Here is a 20,163-nt window from a genome sequence, read left to right on the forward strand (position 1 = left end):
GTTAAGGAAGTTTTCAGTCATTATTTCTTCAGTTAGGTTTTCAATCCCTCATTTTTCTCCTTTCAGTATTCCTGTGATACGGGTGTTGTTTTGCTTGGTGTTGTCCCAGAGGTCCCTTAAACCATCATTTTTAAATTTTTCTTTTTGCTTCAGTGATTGAGTGTTTTCTGCTACCTTGTCTTCCAAATCACTAATACGATTTTCTATGTTACTGATTCCTTCTAGTATATTCTTCATATCAGTTATTCTCTTTTTCTCGCTGTTTTTTTTTCCTTTTTATGGTGTATGTCCTTTTTTATGTTATTGAAGTTCTCACTAAGTTTCTTTGATCATCTTTATAACCATTATTGTGAACTCTGTATCTGGAAGATTGCTTGCCTCCATTTCATCCGTTCCTTTTCTGAAGATTTCTCCTGTTTCATTTGTGGCATGTTTGTCTCCCCATTTTGGCTTCCCCTTTGTGTTTGTTTCTATGTATTAGATCTGCTATGACTCCCAGTCTTTGTATGGTGGTCTTCCACAGTAGGTGTCTTGTAGAGCCCAGCGGTACAAGTCTCCCTGATTACCTGAGCTGGTGCTTTGCATGTGTTCTTTGTGTGCATTATGTGTGCCCCCCTGTTAAATTTGAGCTTTGATTGCTGTTAGCGTGTCCTTGGGTAGAGAGACTCTCAGACTGGCTGGCTGCGCGGATTGGTCATGACCACAGTGTATGAGATGCTGCGAGAGCTGATTCCACAAAGCAGAGTTTGCCCCAGCACAGTCAGGAGCCTGCCAAGACCTCCATCTGGGTGTGCAGCTTATGGTGCTAATTAGGTGGTACTCTGTTGTAGTCTGAAGCCCAGTCCCCAGGTATGTTGTTCTAGGACCTCTTGGGAGGAACTCCTGTGCAGGTTAATGTCAAATACTGCCTATGACCAGCCCTACGTACTAGCAGCTACAAAGTGATCCTCGGTTGGTAGCTGCCTCTGCTATGCCTGCATGCAAATTGGATGCTCCTAGCTTCGTATAAGGCTTGCTGCCACCAGTACCAGGCCTGGGAAAGGTCAGCAAAAGGCCCAAGACACTCTATACCTGTTAGCTTCCCATTAGGCTCAGCCACTGAAAGAGCCTGAGGCAGTACATGAGTTGTTTGAGGCAAGTTCTTAGGGATTCACCAGGTTAATAAAGATTCAGACTCAGTGCCAGTGTTGGGTTTGAGACCCCTCAGCAAAAGTCTCAAGGTATATCAAAGCCAGCCTCTACCTGCCTAAAGCCTGTGGACCTTATTGTTGGGGTCTCTGGAAGTCATCAGGGTAGACCAGTAGAGTTCATCAGACTAAAGCAGATTAAGACTTGGCAGTGTGGAGGGAAGGCTCAATGCAGGGAGGTGGCTTTTACCCAGCTTCTGCACAACTCAGACTCTCCCTGTGTGTCTCCGTCACCCCTTGGTCCCACCCAGATCTCCCTAAGTTTTTTTTAAAAAGTGTACAATGCAGCCCTAGGCTCATCGCCACTAACAAATCTCACAGCTGTGGATAAGCTGGGCAGGGTGGAACAAGTGCAGCTCTTCAGGTTAACACCATATGTGCAGGGTCCCATCTGGGATCAGTGGTGCTGGTTAGGCAGGCACATGGGGGAAACAGCCCTCACCCTAAATCCACACAACTCACTCTCCTTGTGTCTCTGGTATCCCCATGAACTTACCCAGAATTCCTTGAGAATTTTTTAGATAAAACTGTAATGTAGGCCCAGGCCAATTGCTGCTGGTAACACCCACAGCCATGCACAAGTTGGGTAGGGCAGGGCCTTGGAGTTGTCAGGCTAGAGCTAGTGTAACTCCCCTGGTTGATGCCATTTGGGGGGAATGCCCAACCCAAGAAAGATAGCATTGGTGGGCTATGCTGGTAACGGACTCAACACAGGGACATTGGAAGCTATCTTTGCAGCTCTTTCCCTGCAGCCACACAATTCAGTCTCTCCCTGTATGACTGACACCCTTTGAGCTGCCCTTGCTGCCAGAGACCAGGGTGAATGCCTGCAAGTAAGAGTTTGTTCTCTGTCCCTTGAACAAGATATGCCTGGGTTTCTAGGAACCTTCTGCTTACCTAGGCTGGTGAGATCCGGGCTGGTTTTCACAACCATATGTTATGTGGGTCCTCTTCCTGGCACTGGTGCTTCAGGCTGGAGAGCCCAGCTTTGATTGAGACCCCTTGCTACTGTATTCTCAACCACATGTGGGTGCAGGGCCAGCTGTTCTGTGTCTCTACTCTTCCACTTTCAATGTGGCTTCTCTATATCCTTGGTTAAAAAGACTAGTCTTCAAATCTTTAAATGGTTATCCAGGTTGACTTCATAATTTACTTATAATTTTCATACGGACATGTGAGGAGGTGAGTGTAGCTTCCACCTACTTTTCATCTTGGGAAACTTACCAAAATTAATGAATTTTTGTGCAGCCATTTTTAATATCGAAGATGGAAGAAAATACACAACGTCATTTGGCATGTTATGCTGCATTATTTTAAGAAAGGTAAAAACACAACAGAAATGCAAAAGGAGATTTATGCAGTACATGGAGACTCTGTTGTGACTTATCAAACATGTCAAAAGTGGCTTGTGAAGTTTCTTGGTACTATTGACATTTTGACCAAATAATTTTTTTGCTGTGGGGCTGTCTTATGCACTGGAAGATGTTTAGCAGCACCCCTGGCCTCTACCCACTAGAAGCCAATAGCAGGAGATAGCCGACACAACTCAAAATAACCGTATAAGTCACTGATGAAAATGAAAAATGTGTTTTTTATTTTATGGAAGAAACTAAATGGACTTTTTGGCCAACCCAGAGCATTGTGCCGATATACCAAGAATTACGGGTTCCGTCCCTGGCAGGGCACATGAAACAAAAACAACTAATAAATGCATAAATAAGTGGGATAGCAAATCAGTGTCCCTCTCTTTCTCTCAAATCAGTAAAAGTGTTTTTAATGTTTTTAAGTATATTTCATTGATTATGCTATTACAGTTGACCCATTTCCCCCCCCTTCACTCCTCTCCACCCTCCCTCTCACCCACATTCCCCCCCTTTAGTTCATGTCCATGTGTCATACTTGTAAGTTCTTTAGCTTCTACATTGCCCATACTATTCTTGCCCTCCCCCTATTTTACCTACCTTCTGTGCTGCTTATTCTCTACCTTTTCCTCCTCTCTCCTCCTCCCACTCCCCTGTTGCCAACCCTCCATGTGATCTCCATTTCTGTGGTTCTTTTCCTATTCTAGTTGTTTGCTGAGTTTATTTTTGTTTTTGTTTTAGGTTCAGTTGTTAATAACTGTGAGTTTGCTGCCATTTTACTGTACATGTTTTTTATCTTTTTCTTCGATAAGTCCCTTTAATATTTCATATAATAAGGGCTTGGTGATGATAAACTCCTTGAACTTCACTGTATCTGAGAAGCACTTTACCTGCCCTTCCATTCTAAATGAAAGTTTTGCTGGGTAGAGCAATCTTGGTTGTAGGTCTTTGGATTTCATGACTTGGAATACTTTCCAGCCCCTTCTTGCCTACAAGGTCTCTTTTGACAAATCAGCTGACAGTCTGACGGGCACTCCTTTGTAGGTAACTGCCTTCTTATCTCTTGCTGCTTCTAGGATTCTCTCCTTCATTCTAATCTTGGCTAATGTAATTATGATGTGCCTTGGTGTGTTCCTCCTTGGGTCCAACTTCTTTGGGACTCTGAGCTTCCTGGACTTCCTGGAAGTCTATTTCCTTTGCCAGATTGGGGGAGTTCTCTTTTATTATTTGTTCAAATAAGTTTTCCACTTGTTGCTCTTCCTCTTCCCCTTCTGGTACCCCTATATTTCAGATGTTGGGGCATTTAAAGATGTCCTGGAGGTTCCTAAGCCTCTCCTCATTTTTCTGAATTCTTGTTTCTTCATTCTTTTCTGGTTGGATGTTTCTTTCTTCCTTCTGGTCACACCATTGATTGGAGTCCCAGTTTCCTTCCCACCACTATTGGTTCCCTGTACATATTCCTGTATTTCACTTAGTGTAGCCTTCATTTCTTCATCTAATTTGTGACCAAATTCAACCAATTGTGTGAGCATCCTGATCCACCAGTATTTTGAACTATGCATCTGATAGGTTGGCTATGTCTTCATTGCTTAGTTGTATTTTTTCTGGAGCTTTGATCTGTCCTTTTGTTTGGGCCTTTTTTTTTTTTTTTGTCTTGACTCACCTGTTAATGTAGCAAGGGGCAGAGCCTTAGATGCTCACCAGGGTGAACACAACCCATGTTGTCTTAGGTGTTCACCAGGGTGAGCACAGCCCATGTCGCTCGGTTGTGATGCTATATGTGAGGCAGGGGTCCAAGAGGGGATAATGGCGCTTGCTCCGCTCTCTACCGGATTTCAGTCACTTCTCCCGCTTCCCTCTCTAAGCAAATTGGGCCCTTCTGGCACCAGTTTCCCTGGTGGGTGGGTTTGTATACGTTCTAGGACCCTGTGGGTCTCCATCAAACTCTCTTGTGAGACTGGGAGTCTCTCCTGGCACCTCAGCCCCCACAGGTGTTTTCAGTTGGTGTTTTGAGGCTTTATTTCCCCACACTGGGACCCTGGGTTTTTCGGTCTGTCTCGCTCTCTGGTTTTGCTTGAATGTGGGGCCATCTGGTCCATCAGCTGTGCCACGCCCCTCCATAATCTGCTGCCTTGCCGAGTCCACCTGCTGCCACCTTGCGCACCTGGGGTCCGCAAGCCACCGCTCTTGTTGCAACCCCTCTTCGCCTGGCCACCGGACTCCGCCCTGCTACCGGTCTGGGTGAATATGTCTACTTTAACTCCTTGGTTGTCGGACTTCCATACAGTTCAGTTCTCTGTCAGTACTAGTTGTTTTTTGTTTTTTGTTTCTAAATTGTTGTTGTCCTTATTTTGATTGTGCAAGGAGGCATAGTGTCTACCTATGCCTCCATCGTGGCCCTGTTTTTAATGTTTGTTTGTTTGTTTTTTAAGAAATATCTTCCTCCTTCCCTGGCTGGTGTAGCTCAGTGGATTGAGCCGCGGGCCTGTGAACCACACGATCCCGGTTCAATTCCCAGTCAGGGCACATGCCTGGGTTGCAGGCCAGTTCCCGGCAGGGGGCTCACAAGAGGCAACCATACATTGATATTTCTCTCCTCTCCTTCCCTTCCTCTCTAAAGATAAATAAAATCTTTTAAAAAAAAAGAAATATCTTCCTCCTTACTTCATTTAATTCTTTGTCATTGGTTTCCTATAGTTCTTTGAGCATGTTTTTAAAGACTGTATTCTTTGTCTTATGTGGTCTCTAAAGGTGCTGTTTCCTTCCACTCAAATGTCTTGATTAACTTAGCCTCTTCATTCAGTTGTTCACTTGGTTGCTATAAACCTTTGACTATTTCCCAGAGTTGGGGTGTGTTTTTGGTGATTTTTTTTTCAAATTTTAAAAAGGTTTTATTTATTTTTAGGGAAAGGGAGGGTAAAGAGAAGGAGAGAAGCACCAGTGTGTAGTTGCCTCTCATGCTCCAGCAACTGGGGACCTGACCCACAACCCAGGCATGTGCCCTAACTAGGAATCAAACCGGTGACCCACCCTTTGGTTTACAGGCTGGCGCTCAATCCACTGAGCCACATCTGCTAGGGCTGTTTCCCAGAGTTTTTACAAAGTTGATTCTGGCCAGGACAGAGTGTGTGTGTTTCTGTTCAAGAATATTTTTGCTGATTTCACTCCCTGACCGTGCTTTTTTTTTTTAAGACTGGTTTTGGAGCATGGATATTAAATTGTATTTAATAAGATGGGCTATTATGCTTTATTTATGAGGATAAGCAATTCTCATCAGATTGCTATCATTTGTCCAGTGGATAAGATCCACAGTATCAGAAGGGATGAGCATATAGTTCTTTCATCATGAAGAAGAAAAGAGCTATATTAAATAGAGGAAGGTTATGGAGTGGATTTAAAAGTCCCAAATAGTTGGGTTGAGTAAAAGAGTTTTCTCCCCCTAATTTAATGTTGTAATACTTGATAGTGTTCAATGTCTCCCTTTGAAAAAATTCTGTAACACAGCCATGATCTATATTTAAAAGCCCTTGATTACTAGTCTAAAGACATGGGTTTTTCATCTAGGTCTGCTTAGCTAGCTTTGTGATCTTGAGCAAGTCATCTTCTTTGCCTTTAAGTTACTTTATGGGTAAAGCTCATTGGAGTGTACTTAGAACTAGATAGTCTTTAGGATTAAGCTACATATGAGATATTTGGGTATTAAATGGATGTGGTTTTTTGCATGAGTGTGATTTTAGTTTTATAGGATATATTCCTAGTAGTTGAAATAAATGTGAAAAGGTGTATATATTCAAATTTTTTATATTACCAAATTGTCCTTGTTAGAGGTTTTCTCATTGCACATATGGCCATGTGTATTAGAATGCCTGTTTTCCTACAGCCTTGCTAGTATACATTTGTTTTCAAGCATTTGGATCGTTGCCAAAATGGTAGGGTAACAGTAGTATCACACTATCATTTTCATTTGAGTTTCTCTTGTTAGGAGTAGATTGAGCTTTGGTATTGTCTGTGTTTTTGAAAGCCGTGTGTTTTACTGAGCTTTCATTTTTCTATTGGGTTGATAGACTCTGATTATAATGCAACTTGCCATGCAAAAAATTACTTTATGTAGTCAGACATGAAAGTCTTAAGATGTGAAATTTTGTGCTATTTTTAGAAAGGCCTTTTTCTATTCTGAGATTATTAAAGGAATCTTGTGTAGTAAAATAGGCTCACTTTTAAAACACTGACTTACGTAGATACAATTAATAAGCTACTCTAGGTTTAAAAGCAAATTTCTGATTCTAAGTCTTTATTATCTTTTTTGCAGATAGGGGTGACCCCTACCTCATTCTCCCTTTAAAGTATGGGAAAAATAGGTAACAAGAATCAAGAGAAGGCATTCCCATTGTGGACTTTCTTGGTTATTAAAACATTTAGATATATGACTTTCTCATTCTTCTGTACTTGTAGTTATTTTTCTGGGGCCACTCTTTTAATTTAGGTCCTTTTGTCTTAGATCTAAAGATTAGAATTTCATGAATTGAATTACTTAGTTATATTTTGCATACCACTTTTTTAGCATTCCACATTTTAATAGGTAAGCAATATAAAATTACTATCTTGCAAAATGACGGTGTTTCTTTAGAGACGGCGATAAGTTTTCTCTGATTTTTCTCTAATTTTGTTTCTATTACTTTGCTTTAAAAGCTGAGGGTTTTTTTCCATGGGGGGAAAAGTTCCTCTCTCCTTGACTGAATTTACAATAGTAGATATACAAAGACGGGTTTAGATATACTTTAAACTTAAAAAGAATGGTCTATGTTTTCGTCTAGATCCCAAGGAAGAGAAAGAGGAAGAAGAGGATTCTGTCCTCCCTCAGGAAGTTTCCATCACGACGACGAGGCCTAGCCGGGGCTGGCGCAGTAGCAGCAGGACGTCTGTCTCACGGCATCGTGACACAGAGAACACCCGAAGCTCCAGGTCCAAGACTGGTTCGTTGCAGCTCATCTGCAAGTCAGAACCAAACACAGATCAGCTTGATTATGGTATGGTGGAAACCGAGAAAGGTTAAGAACCAGCTGCCTGTGGCTTTTAAATGTAATGTTGAACATTGACCAAAACAGCTTAACTTTGGGGGGGTAGGTGTGCTGAAATAAATAGGAGGGGTTCTTTTTTGACAGTTTGGAGATAATCTTTTGTGTGATTACCTTGGGCAATAATTTGGTCTCTTAGCTTCAGGGAGAAAATATATCTACGTATATATCTACATAGATAATGTTTTGTTTTGTCTTTATTTTTCTCCAGAAGTTGTAGAAGAGCATCAATCTGCAGGTGGCATTAGGTAAGGAACATTTCATATTTAAACTCTTGGGGACATAGAGCACAGTCACATTAAATTACTGAAAACTGTTTTCTACTTTAAAGAATTTTGAGTTACAACAGAGAAATTAACTTCAGTTTGGTATTTAGTTTACATTCCAAACTGTTCTTCATTAGAGCATTAACCATGTAATCTTTAGTCCTGACTTGAGCATCTTCTATGTGTTGGTCAGTTTCATGCTGGGCACTAAATATGAAATGTAGGTATTTAGACCAGGTTTTTGAAATTTTATCAGTATCTTTTATGGTAATTCACATGATTATTTTTGATCTGTTGATAGGTCTTTTTTGGTACATCAGGTTATTCAATACTGTATTATAAAGTCAATTGATTTTTAATTCTTCACACCATTGAGCTGTCATCACCTTGCCTTTATTTAACAAAGTGATGACATAGTGAGGATTTTGAGTTCCAATTATTCTTTGGGGAAAGGAGCTAGATTGCAGTTCAACTGGATTACAAATATAGAAATTCTAGATGACTTACTGTGAATCTTTGTCTACCACCCCCAGAAAATTACCTGGTAATATACAATACCTGTTTTGGCAGCACATATACTAAGATTAGAAAATTCCCTCAGTTGTAATCTTTACAACTAGAATTTCTAATCTTTATTTGCTTCTTTTTAGTAGTGATGAGGAGGAGGAGGAGGAAGAGATGTTAATCAGTGAAGAGGAAATACCATTTAAAGATGACCCAAGAGATGAGACCTATAAACCCCACTTAGAAAGGTATGTCTCATTTTACTCTAGACATGTCAGTGAAAATAAGTTTGGAAAGCACTGTTGCATGTTTTTATTTCCCCTTGTTGCCAAACTACTGGTGGGTATAGACTTAATTTTAAGTGGATAATTACTTACAGGCTTATTTTGCAAATTTTCATAATCTTACTATTCCTCGTACAGCCCTCTCTTCCATTATGAACTTTATTTTGATCATATTCACATTATCATTATATCTGCATGTTTTATCATAAGATAGGAATTGCCTGAATACTTGGAATTACCTACTTTTTATCTGGTTTCTCTTTACAGTTATAATGAGAATTCATTTTAGGGTGTCATTAGCCTCAAGGGTCATCCCATAGGCTTGAAATATCAATAAATTGATGTTAATCCCAGGCTTTCCCTTGTTGTCAAGTTTTCCTTGAAAAGGATACTTTGCTAGATACCAATGTTGAAATATATTTATGTTTTCAGGGAAACCCCAAAGCCACGGAGAAAATCCGGGAAGGTGAAAGAAGAGAAAGAGAAGAAAGAGATTAAAGTGGAAGTAGAGGTAGAGGTGAAAGAAGAAGAAAATGAAATTAGGGAAGATGAAGAACCTCCTAGGAAGTAAGTGGGCAATTACTACTAAATGGAAAGTTAACATTTTGAAGCCACTAGTGGAAAAAAGTATGGGAGTGTGAGGTGGGATTTGATGTACACATACACAGTGGGGCAGACAAGGTTTACATTTGCTCGGAAATACTGCAATAATTAATAAGTAATAATATAAGAATAAACTTTCACATATAGCTGTAAACCTGTTTTTGCCTCTCCCTGTCTTGCCGCCTCAAGTAGCTGACATTTGTAGGCATTCTTCTCAAACGCTTGAAAAGTTTAGTTCAAGGCAGTGTTAGAGACATTATAGATGAATGGGTAAAACAGTGGGTACGGGGTGAAGAAGGGATAGAACAGCAAGCAAAAGGTATGGCAAGTGTGGATCTTCAGAAAAGGGCAGAGAAGGCAAATATATTTGGCTGTGTATAATGCACACCCATATTTTTTCCTCAAACTTGAATAAATCTTTCATTTTAATTTTTTAATGCAATTTTTTACTTGTTTTTTGTACTATAAAGGAGTTTTAGCATTTATTTCCAAACATACAGATATCATACAGCTTTCTAGAGTTATACTTTTAATGCATAAGTAGAAGAGTTAAAAACATTTATATAGATATGGAATTAGTACTACCTGTGTATAATGTGCATCCTTATGCTTCCTTCAAAAATTTGGGCAAAAAATTGTACATTATACATGGCAAAATACGGTAATAACTTTGACCACGTGAAAAAACTTTCTGTCTAGCAAACATCTCTCATAATAAGATTTTTTTAAGGTTAAGGTTTTTTGGTTCTATTACAAGGAGATTATAGTTCATATTTTAGGGTTTCTAGATAATAGCCTCTTTCATTCTACTTTTTTAATTGATGAGATTTAAACGGTAGACTTTCTACTGAAACAAGTCTTCATGTAGTAACTGAGGTTTATCCAAATCTTCCATAGTACTGTATAGATTATAAATGGTATATATTTGACTTGTGATATAGCCTTGAAAGTAAAATTACTTCAGGATGAAATCTTTGGTTTGCCAGTTATGTATGTGACTTTATGTATTCTGGGTTATCCTTTGTTTCTGTCACCTGGTCTTTGGTCTTGAGTATATACAAGGTCTGTCTAGAGGTATGCATCCATATAATATGAAAAATAGAGACATGTATTGAAGAAGATACAAGACACACAAAACACTGTACATAATAGGACAATGATGCCTCAGTCCCCTTCAGAGTAGGCACCTTGGGACCTCACACAGTTCTCCTAGTCTCCAGCAGCTGCCCTGTCGTATTTGCCTGAATCTCACTGACAGTCTGAAGTCTCTTCCTTTTCAAAGGTGATTTTAGTTTTGGGAAAAGCCAGAAGTCACAGGGTGCCAAATCTGGGCTTTAGGGAGGCTGAGTCACCGGGGGTGGTTTGATATTTTGCCAAAAGCCCGCACAAGAAGTGATGCATGAGTGAGCACGTTGTTGTGATAAAGCTGCCAATCACCAGTTGCCTGTAGCTGGCCTTCTACATCTGGATAGTTTTCACAAGGGAATATTCAGGCTTAACACAAAATATGATACAGATTCGGTACTCTACTCGTTCAGTCATTTTGAATGTCACGGCCACACAGTATAACATGCTCACTCAGTAGTGTCTGCTGCCCCCACTTACTAGTACAGTGACATCATCATTGTTCACACATGCACATTCCAGTCCACTTCCTTGGCTGCCTGGTTACATCCATATCCAGCAAACTGTTCGCATTATATTAACTGGCTGGACTTTTTCCAGATAGGCCTTGTATGTCTTCGGCCATCTTTTACTCAATAAGCTTCCATCCAGAATATTTGGGAAATTTACCCTTTTTTAATTATAGGAGAGGAAGAAGGCGAAAAGATGACAAAAGTCCACGATTACCCAAAAGGAGGTAAGAATTTATACTCCTGTGTTATTTCAGATGGTAGGCACTTTACTCAAATATGTAGTAATAATAATCCTGCCGGAAGAGACAAAAGCAACTTTGTTAATGACCTTGATGCAGAGTTACTGTGTTTTTATTTTGGGGGCAAGATGTAAATGTTTCTAAGAATCTTAATACTACTTTACCTTTTGAGGGCTACTACTTTATTTTGCGTTATTTTTTTCAAACATCATTAAACATTTTGCAAGTTCCAATAACTTCTAACAACTTATGTGCAAACTATATAATAGTGGAAAGTTCCTATTCCCTAATAGTGCGGTTTGAGTTAAAGGTCACTGGGCAGACTGCTTTTTCTGTTGCTGACTTTTTTCCTACATGCTGATAATAGGAAAAAGCCTCCAATCCAGTATGTGCGTTGTGAGATGGAAGGATGTGGAACCGTTCTCGCTCACCCTCGCTATTTGCAGGTCAGTAAAATTGTTACGGAAGGCAGCTTTTCGGGTTATGTACCATTACTAGTTCTCAAGCTTCATGAGACTTTATAGTATGTGAATTTGTGTAGGTTTTATTATTGACATGCAGTGTCAAGAAAATTCTTTAAACATAAAATTACTCCATTCATTGTGTTAAAAAAGGAAAGAAAGAAAAGTATCTAAGAACCTAAGCCCAAGGATTTCCTTGGAATATTAGAAAATTCCAGTATTTCCTATTGTGGTGTAATAATACTTCTGATATGAGATGATTGTAACAACACACAAAGACACAAATGAACAGGTTTTTAAAGTGTATATTTTTTAAAAAATTAGTAACTCAAACCAGGGATTTCTTGAATACTGTTTAAAATAAATTTTAAAAGTTTAAAATGAGTAGATTTTTGTTTTTCATGTGAATAAAGATACAGCTTATGTTTAGGTCTCACAGAAAACATGAAAGTGAAATACTAATAACTAAAGCTTAAGAAATGACCGATACTTAGTTTAGCAGCAAGTGTAACATGAGATTCAGGCCTTACTCTGTGATTCTGGCTGTGTTATAATAGCAATAGCTAGTATTCCTGTGCTATGTGCTGTTTGCTGCACCATACAATAGGATCTCTAGATTTCCCACAACAACACTAAGACGGGTGATCTCCAGTTTACAAATGAGAACTGGAGCTTACAGTATTTCAATTCATGTCTCCTGAGATCACCCTGCTTGTAAATGACAGGCCCAGATTGGAATCCAAGGTTATTTCCATAGCCTGTGCTCTTACTTTACTGTTGGATTATATTGCCTTTCTATCCATGTACAAAGTATTTGATTTTCCTCCAGTGCTTTTGACTTAGCAGAGGAACAGATATCTAGGAGGCCTGAAATTTTAACCCTCTGCACTTTCTTCAACTGTTTTAGCACCACATTAAATATCAGCATTTGCTGAAGAAGAAATACGTATGTCCCCATCCCTCTTGCGGGCGACTCTTCAGGCTCCAAAAGCAACTTCTGCGACATGCCAAACATCATACCGGTACTTTCAAAATAAAATATTTTATCAAATAGATAAATATACTTGTAAGTGTAGATTGGTAATATGTTTTTTCCTGACATAAATCTTCAGAGTCTACAGTCAAATGTGAGAGAAACATAGAAAAGTAAACTGTAATGACATAAATTTTACAAGGGATGAACAAACCAGGTCTTTTCATTCTTTTTCCTTTATTTCTCTGAGAAGAACTTTTATGATCTGGATGATGATCTTTTGTCAAGCAAATACTGTGTGTCGGTTGTGGACCAAACACTTTACATATGAGGTTTGTCCCAGAAGGTATCCAGCCATGTAGTATGAAAAATACATGCATTTATTGAAGAAGATACATGACACAAGAAATACTGTATGTAAGACAGTGACACCTCAGTCCCTTTCAAAGTAGGCACCATTGGACCTCACACAGTTTTCCCCATTGCCAGCAGCTGCCTCATCGTATTTTCCTGAATCTCATCAGCAGTCTGAAATCTCTTCTCTCCTTCGAAAGGTGATTTTACTTTGGGAAAAGCCAGAAGTCACAGAGCACCAAATCAGCGCTGTACAGGGGCTTAGTCCCCTGGGTGATTTGATGTTTCCCAAAAACCCTGCACAAGATGTGATACTTGAGTGGGAACATTATCATGATAAAGCTGCCAATCACCAGTTGCCCATAGCTGTGGCCTTCTATGTCAGAATAGTTTTCATGGAGGAATATTCAAGCTTCATGCAAAATGTGATGTAGATTTGTTGCTCTGCTCAGTCGTTTTGAATGCAATGGCCACACACTACACATGCTCACTCAGTGGCATCTACTGTCCCCACTGACTAGTACAATGAAGTCATTGTTGTTTACCCATGTACGTTCCAGTCCACTCTCCTTGGCTGCCAGGTTACACCTGGGTCGAGCAAACTATTCTCATATTAACAATGGCTGGATTTTCTCCCAACAGACATTTTGTATATTGTTGTGTATCCCTCCATTCAGCATAACTGAGTTTGCTGTGTTGGTTTTATTTTGCAGCCAAGAAACCAGAGGCTTACCAACATTAAGTAACTTACTTACATTCACACAGCTAATTTTTGGCAAAACCAAGATTTTCTAATTCTGTTTCAGGTAGATTGTTAGAGATTAGGAGTGAGGAGTTGGAAAAGAAGCCTAAATGGTAAAGAGGTTAGCTTACAGTTTATGGTAACTACTAAATGGCTCCTGGGACTTCTGCTGCTGTCGAAGTCATAAAAGCTAGCTATTGAATTTGCATGCAAGCTCCTGCAGGAGAAATTGGCTCAAAAAGAGAAACTGGACGTTTTAGTAATTCAAATTACAGAGTGAATTCAAATTCTGTTCATTTTTAACCATTGACAGTTTCAGGGCAGTGTGGCTAATAGGAACACTTTGGGCTGGATATTAGAGCCAATCTAGTACGTGCCAGGCACTTGATTGTTTCGTGCTACCTTCTCAATAGCTGTAGTCCTGAGACTAGAATTCCAGTGGCGGAAATGCCACGTCTCCTGCCCAGGGTCGTACTGATACATGTGCCATTGCATCACTTACCGTATGTGCAACTTAGGCAACTTTCTTAACCTTTTCTCTTCTCACTTTCCTCATCTGTAAAATAAGAATATTAATGACACCAATATTATAAGGATGAAATAATATATATACTGTGTTATCACACAGGGCCTGCCATAATGGTGGATTTTCAAGAAACATCAGGATTTGAATTTAGGTCTCAGTCATTCCAAAGTCTGCAGTCTTTGCACTGTGCTATGTTTCTCCAGAAGAATGCTCTCTGCCCTCCACTTCCTACTAGGTGCTGCCATTTCTCCCCTCTTCTTCCTGTGAGACTGTTTTGTCCCACAGAAAACTACTTTCTGATAACCAGCTTAGACTTTCTAAGCTAAATGTTACAAGCCTGCTGTGACGAACTGTATTAGAAATTGGATATATTCCAAATATTTATATTTGGTTAATACAATTTTATGATATCAGTGTAGAGCTTTCCTTTTCCAAATTAGTATATACAGGCTCCCTTTGGAAATATAATTTATTTAAACAAATGGATATCCCACTCTTGTTTGTCATACCACAGTGGAGCTGGACAAGTTGAGACCGGGGAGATACTAAGAGTTATCTCTGAGTTAGAACTGTGGGTTTTTTTTTTTAATATTACGACTCATTGTATAGAACATAGACCGGTAAGTATTGGTGGCATCACTGGAGCTCTTGTTTAGAGATACAGAATCTCATACCTGCTTCACACCTGCTGAATCAGCATCTGCATTTAACAGTTTGCCCAGGTGATAGTTCTAAGTACCTTTAAGCCTGAGAGAAAATTGGCTCTTCTCCCATACTTAGTTTTAAAACTGTTTGGGTTTGGGTATGGAATTAATTTATTTGCCTTTTAACTTTCACTGTGTTTGTAATAATTTTAAGTGAAAGGCATAGAAAGTATAGTTTTCATTCATTCAACAAATGATATTGAGCATTCTTTGTCCACTCTTGTGAACGAAATGATGAAGAAATAATTAAGAACAGTGCTCTTTTGCCACATAGTTTCCACACTATGTTACCAAATTCTTCAAAAATCCTGGGAAATTTGGGGGCTTGTGAAATGAGAGAGGGAACGTAGTTGAATGGTGCCGAAGATGCGGGGTAGGAGAGCAAGGTAAGTTACAGGTACAGTGCTGTATATTTGATAGCAGCAACTTGAATGTTTTGAGAGAGGTGTAAATTGTTTATCTTGGGTCACATTTTTTAAGAATAAAGTCCATGGAAAATGTAGTTTGCTTGCCAAGCAGTTCATCCAAAATCTGGATTACTGATAAAATTAAGATTAGGATTTTAGTTCTTGTATATTTCTATCTAGCTTTTTAAAAAATAGATCTTTTTTTTTAAAGATTTTATTTATTTATTTATCTTCAGAGGGGAAGGAGAGAGGGAGAGAAACATCAATGTATGGTTGCCTTTCGTGTATCCCCTGCTGGGAGTTGGCCTGTAGGGAACCAGCCTGCAACCCAGGCATGTGCCCTGACTGGGAATCAAACCGCAATCCTCTGGTTCGCAGGCCCACGCTCAATCCACTGAGCTACTCCAGCCAGGGCTTAAAAAATAGATCTTTATGCTACTGAATGTTTGTAGCAAAAAAAAAAGTTCTGTATATTCTTAATTTTTTGTTTATCCAGTGTTTATATGTATAAACCATTGAAAATAGTATTGCTTTTACTCTGAATCGATCTACCTAATCATCTGTTTTAGTGAAGTATGGGGGAAAATACTTAGAGGGATTCTGAGTGGAACACCAACCATATTATTTTTCTTCTTAGATCAAAGGGATTATATTTGTGAATACTGTGCTCGGGCCTTCAAGAGTTCCCACAATCTGGCAGTGCACCGGATGATTCATACAGGCGAGAAGCCGTTACAGTGAGTATTTATTTATTGGCGAACATCTGGGTGAGAAGTACACCTGTCCCTCAGGAGGGTCAGTCCTTTACAGAAATCTCAGCTGCCACTATTCTTTACTTTTACCAAATTAGGGGGGTTGTTGTTTAGGGGAACTACTTAGTGAACCTTGTTTCTTCTGTCTTCTAAACAAACAGAAGGAAAAATGAAATTAGTGTTCATTTGGCAACTTTTCCTAGTCTTTCATGAGTGTATGCTACTGACAATTGTCTGTGACCTGTTAAGTTCTCACCCTGACTCTGAATAAGAACTCTTTCTCTATCTGATCAGTGTTTCCTCTTCGACTCTCCTCAGATGCGAGATCTGTGGATTCACTTGTCGGCAAAAAGCATCCCTTAATTGGCACATGAAGAAGCATGATGCAGACTCCTTCTACCAGTTCTCTTGCAATATCTGTGGCAAAAAATTTGAAAAGAAGGACAGCGTAGTGGCACACAAAGCAAAAAGCCACCCCGAGGTGCTGATTGCTGAAGCTCTGGCTGCCAACGCGGGCGCCCTCATCACCAGCACAGATATCCTGGGCACTAACCCAGAGTCCCTGGCACAACCTGCAGATGGTCAGGGTCTTCCTCTTCTTCCTGAGCCCTTGGGAAACTCCACCTCTGGAGAGTGCCTCCTGCTAGAGGCTGAAGGGATGTCAAAGTCATACTGTAGTGGGACAGAACGGGTGAGCCTGATGGCTGATGGGAAGATCTTTGTGGGAAGCAGCAGCAGTGGGGGCACTGAAGGGCTGGTCATGAACTCAGATATACTCGGTGCTACCACAGAGGTTCTGATTGAAGATTCAGACTCTACTGGACCTTAGTAGAAGGGAAGACTTTAGGCACTGGGACAGCTCAGACTTTGTACTTAAAAGATAAAAAGGACAAAAAAAATTTAAAGCATTTAAGATCTAGTGAAATAACTGAAGGGCCTGCTCTTTCCAATGTGGATCACAGCACACACACACACACACACACCACACACACCACACACACCCCCTCCTTCCCTCTCCTGACCCTTTATAAAATTGATGTTGCCTTTATCAGAAAAGTAGACAAAAAAATAAGCTCTTAAAGTGAGGGTGATCCTCATGCTCAGTTCCAGCCAAGCAGACTTCGTGCTCATTAGCAGATCCCCTTTTCCAACCTATAATTCTTAACATGCTTTGGATCAGCTTTTAACTGAGTAGTAGAAACTGTCCTATAAATCCCTTCTCCTTTACTGCTGCCCTATGGTCTGGCTTCTACTCCCTGCAGCACACTTATCCTCAAAGTATCATCTAATTCTAATCTCTGGAGGCTGGCAGCTTGACTTGGCACTTTAGAGCCCCTTAGCAGGGTGAGCTGTTAAAACAGCACACATCTCTCACCCCCTTTTCCTTCGTTCCTCACTGGGTTTTTGAAAGGAAGGATACATGGGGACCACTTTGACCCCAGCACCTCAGTCCTCCTCCCAACACCTCCATATGGTTCTCAGTGGTGCTCACTTGTTTGGAAGCAGGCTCCCAGCAGGGAGGGGACTGCCCTCTGCATGGTCTCTGACCACAGGACAGGGCTGTGTATCAGTAAGACAAGAAAGTCCCAGTCTAATGGCAGAAATTTGCACTTTGAACATGTGTGTTTTTGTGTTGTGGAACCTGAGATTCCTTATTTATTAACGGAAAGTCTGATTTTTTTTTTGTCTTTGTTGCTATATTTTGTGGGGCTGGGAGAGATTAGATTATTCTGACATGGGGTCCTTTTCCGTAAGAGGTACTTTTGAAGGTAAAAAAGATATAGGGTTGAAGAAGCACAGCCAGCCTCTAAAATCATAGCTCTCCAGTGGCCTTTTAAGCTGGTCCTCAGCACTAATAAAATCACTACAGTAGCTTAGTGCTTTTTTGGAAGGCTTTTTAGGGAAGAATGTTAGATTTATGGTATAATTAGTGCTCTGTGAATTTTTAAAGCATTGAGATTTAGGAATTTTGAGGGGATGAAGAAGGTGGTTCAGGGTCTGAATTACAGATAAAAGATTTTCTCTTGCAAATTTGTTTATTTTTATTTTGTCCCCATCATTTCTTTACATACGCCTCCCTGTTGGCCCAACTCTGGCCCCTTGCTTTATTTTTGTTTTTGCTTTGCTTTATCATTGGTTCATTCCAGCTCCCGATTAGTGAAGGACACTGCCATTAGTGAAGGAATAGTGTAGGAGTTGTATAGTTTTAGTTAAAAGAAGACTACTCTGTTATGTTTCCCTTCCAGTAACACCTGGGAAGAGGAAAGCCTTCAATAGACAAAATTAATAATATAATAATAGCTTGGCTTCCCCCGGAAATCTTGGGATTCACCACTTCCCTTGAGATAGGGATACTCATGGGATGGATTGCTTATTTCTGTCCATAAAGGAGACTGGTATAAGTTCCTAACTCCCAGGAGACGAAAAGCCTATTTCGGCTCATTTTGGGGGAGTCTCTGCCCTGCGTACCTCAGAAGCTGGAATTCGTGGCTTGCCCTATGCATTGTTTGTCAGAAATGCACGATGGCTGTTGGAAAGAATGATGTTCTGCTGAGAACAAAATAAGGAACAGCTTGTTTTTCACAAACACTAAAACTACAATGTGTGTTCATTTTCTCTGATTTGTTTTTTCCCCCGAGGAGAGGGGTGACAAAATGTCATCTCTGAAAGAGGCTTGCTTTACACCCACTAGTGTCAGTGGTTGGGATGCCAGGAATAGGGAGCGCAACACCTACAGTGAACAGTCTTAAATGCCCTATTGTTTCTTTTCAGAGTGTTGCAGATTTGCTATCCCTCCAGTGTGGGGGTAGAAAATGGAATAAAGATAGAAGGGATGTAGAATATGCTTTCCTGCCCACAGTAAGGATTTGGAGTTGACTTTGGTATGTGGATTAGATTTGAAAATACTCTGTGACTGATTGGACGGGCCTACGACAAAGGTGGTTTCCCACCCCACCTGAGCCCCTTTCGTACTGTTCACCAGCTGGCGTCTGTTCCCGAAGTTCACCTCTGTGTTTGTCACACTTACTTTATCCCTTGTGTCCATAAATTACAGTTTTGGAAGTTATCGGGTATTTTAGCCATGTACTCAAAGGCATACTGCACAGAAAACTATGAGATCGAGAGAAATACGTTCTTCCCTGTTTCACACTCCTTTCCCCGCCAAAGACAACTAGTTAGTTCTGATCATTAAAATTCTGTTATTTCTCCCTCGCTTTGTCCTTTTCATAGCTACCTTTTGCCTACAATTTTGCTCTAATAAATTATCGCAGTTTATGATAAATTTTAAATATTTTCTATGAACTTTTTTGTTTTTCCTTTTGAGAAAGGGATGCTAGCGTACAAAAGATCTGGTGTAAGTAAACTGATTTATTCTGGGCCTTCCCTTTTCCTCCCTGCTCCTCATGCTGTTTACTTCATTGTCCTTCCAAGGAGCTCTTTTAATTTTAAAACTCTGCATTTCGTACTCTTAATAAAATTCTGTTACCACTTTTTCCTACTACATATTCTCCATCTTGAATTGGCAACTCTAGATTCTGAAAAGGTAGAGATACAAGCATTATTTCTGTGCTTCCTCCTTGTTTGATTGACCAGGGTTATTTTACGTAATTGAGATGTAATATGCTTCAGAGAATTTAGATAAACACTGGCCAGGATTACTGGGAGTAAAAAATATATATATTAAGGTATGGAAAAGCATCCACATAGAGCACTTGAACCTCCTTTGTACCTATTTGGAGAAAAAATATAAAGAATGTATTAAATCTGAGGTTATTACAGTCTGGTTGTTTGAAATACCATTTTTCTCTCCTGTCCTTTTCCCACTTTCCAATGTATTCAAAAAAAATTTAAAAATTGTAATGGATCAATTTAAAATATTTTATTTCCTAAAAGCCTTTTGCCTATCGTAATGTGCAGGACCCTTCTCCTGTGATGGGAGAGACAGGTAGTTACCTGAATCTAGGTTGAAAAAAGTTATGTAAAAAGAAATTATAATAAAAGGGATACTCTGCTTTTCAAATTTTTGTTTTCTCTTAATCTAGGTAAGACATATCCAAAATAAATATGTAAAGAAGAAAAATAAAAGT

General features: G+C 39.8%; 1 protein-coding gene across 3 annotated transcripts in view; it reads left to right on the plus strand.

The window, feature by feature from the left end:
• ZFP91 (ZFP91 zinc finger protein, atypical E3 ubiquitin ligase) overlaps positions 1-20,096 on the plus strand; it is a 44,270-nt gene extending 24,174 nt beyond the window's left edge. Inside the window, exons 3-12 of one of the 3 annotated variants that reach the window (XM_037060439.1) lie at positions 7,363-7,575; positions 7,835-7,871; positions 8,540-8,641; positions 9,110-9,244; positions 11,091-11,141; positions 11,524-11,602; positions 12,525-12,639; positions 15,961-16,060; positions 16,394-16,766; positions 18,848-20,096. In XM_037060439.1, the coding sequence (XP_036916334.1) occupies positions 7,363-7,575; positions 7,835-7,871; positions 8,540-8,641; positions 9,110-9,244; positions 11,091-11,141; positions 11,524-11,602; positions 12,525-12,639; positions 15,961-16,060; positions 16,394-16,766; positions 18,848-18,952 (1,310 nt within the window). In that variant the 3' untranslated portion in view covers positions 18,953-20,096. Of the gene's footprint in view, positions 1-7,362; positions 7,576-7,834; positions 7,872-8,539; positions 8,642-9,109; positions 9,245-11,090; positions 11,142-11,523; positions 11,603-12,524; positions 12,640-15,960; positions 16,061-16,393 lie in introns of all 3 variants that reach the window. The other 2 variants (XM_037060437.1, XM_037060438.1) reach the window with 2 other exon arrangements.
• Positions 20,097-20,163: the final 67 nt, after the last annotated feature.

The sequence above is a fragment of the Sturnira hondurensis genome, unplaced genomic scaffold (genome assembly GCF_014824575.4).
Source record: "Sturnira hondurensis isolate 20B ecotype Veracruz unplaced genomic scaffold, ASM1482457v3 Scaffold0011880, whole genome shotgun sequence".
Lineage (NCBI taxonomy): Eukaryota > Metazoa > Chordata > Mammalia > Chiroptera > Phyllostomidae > Sturnira > Sturnira hondurensis.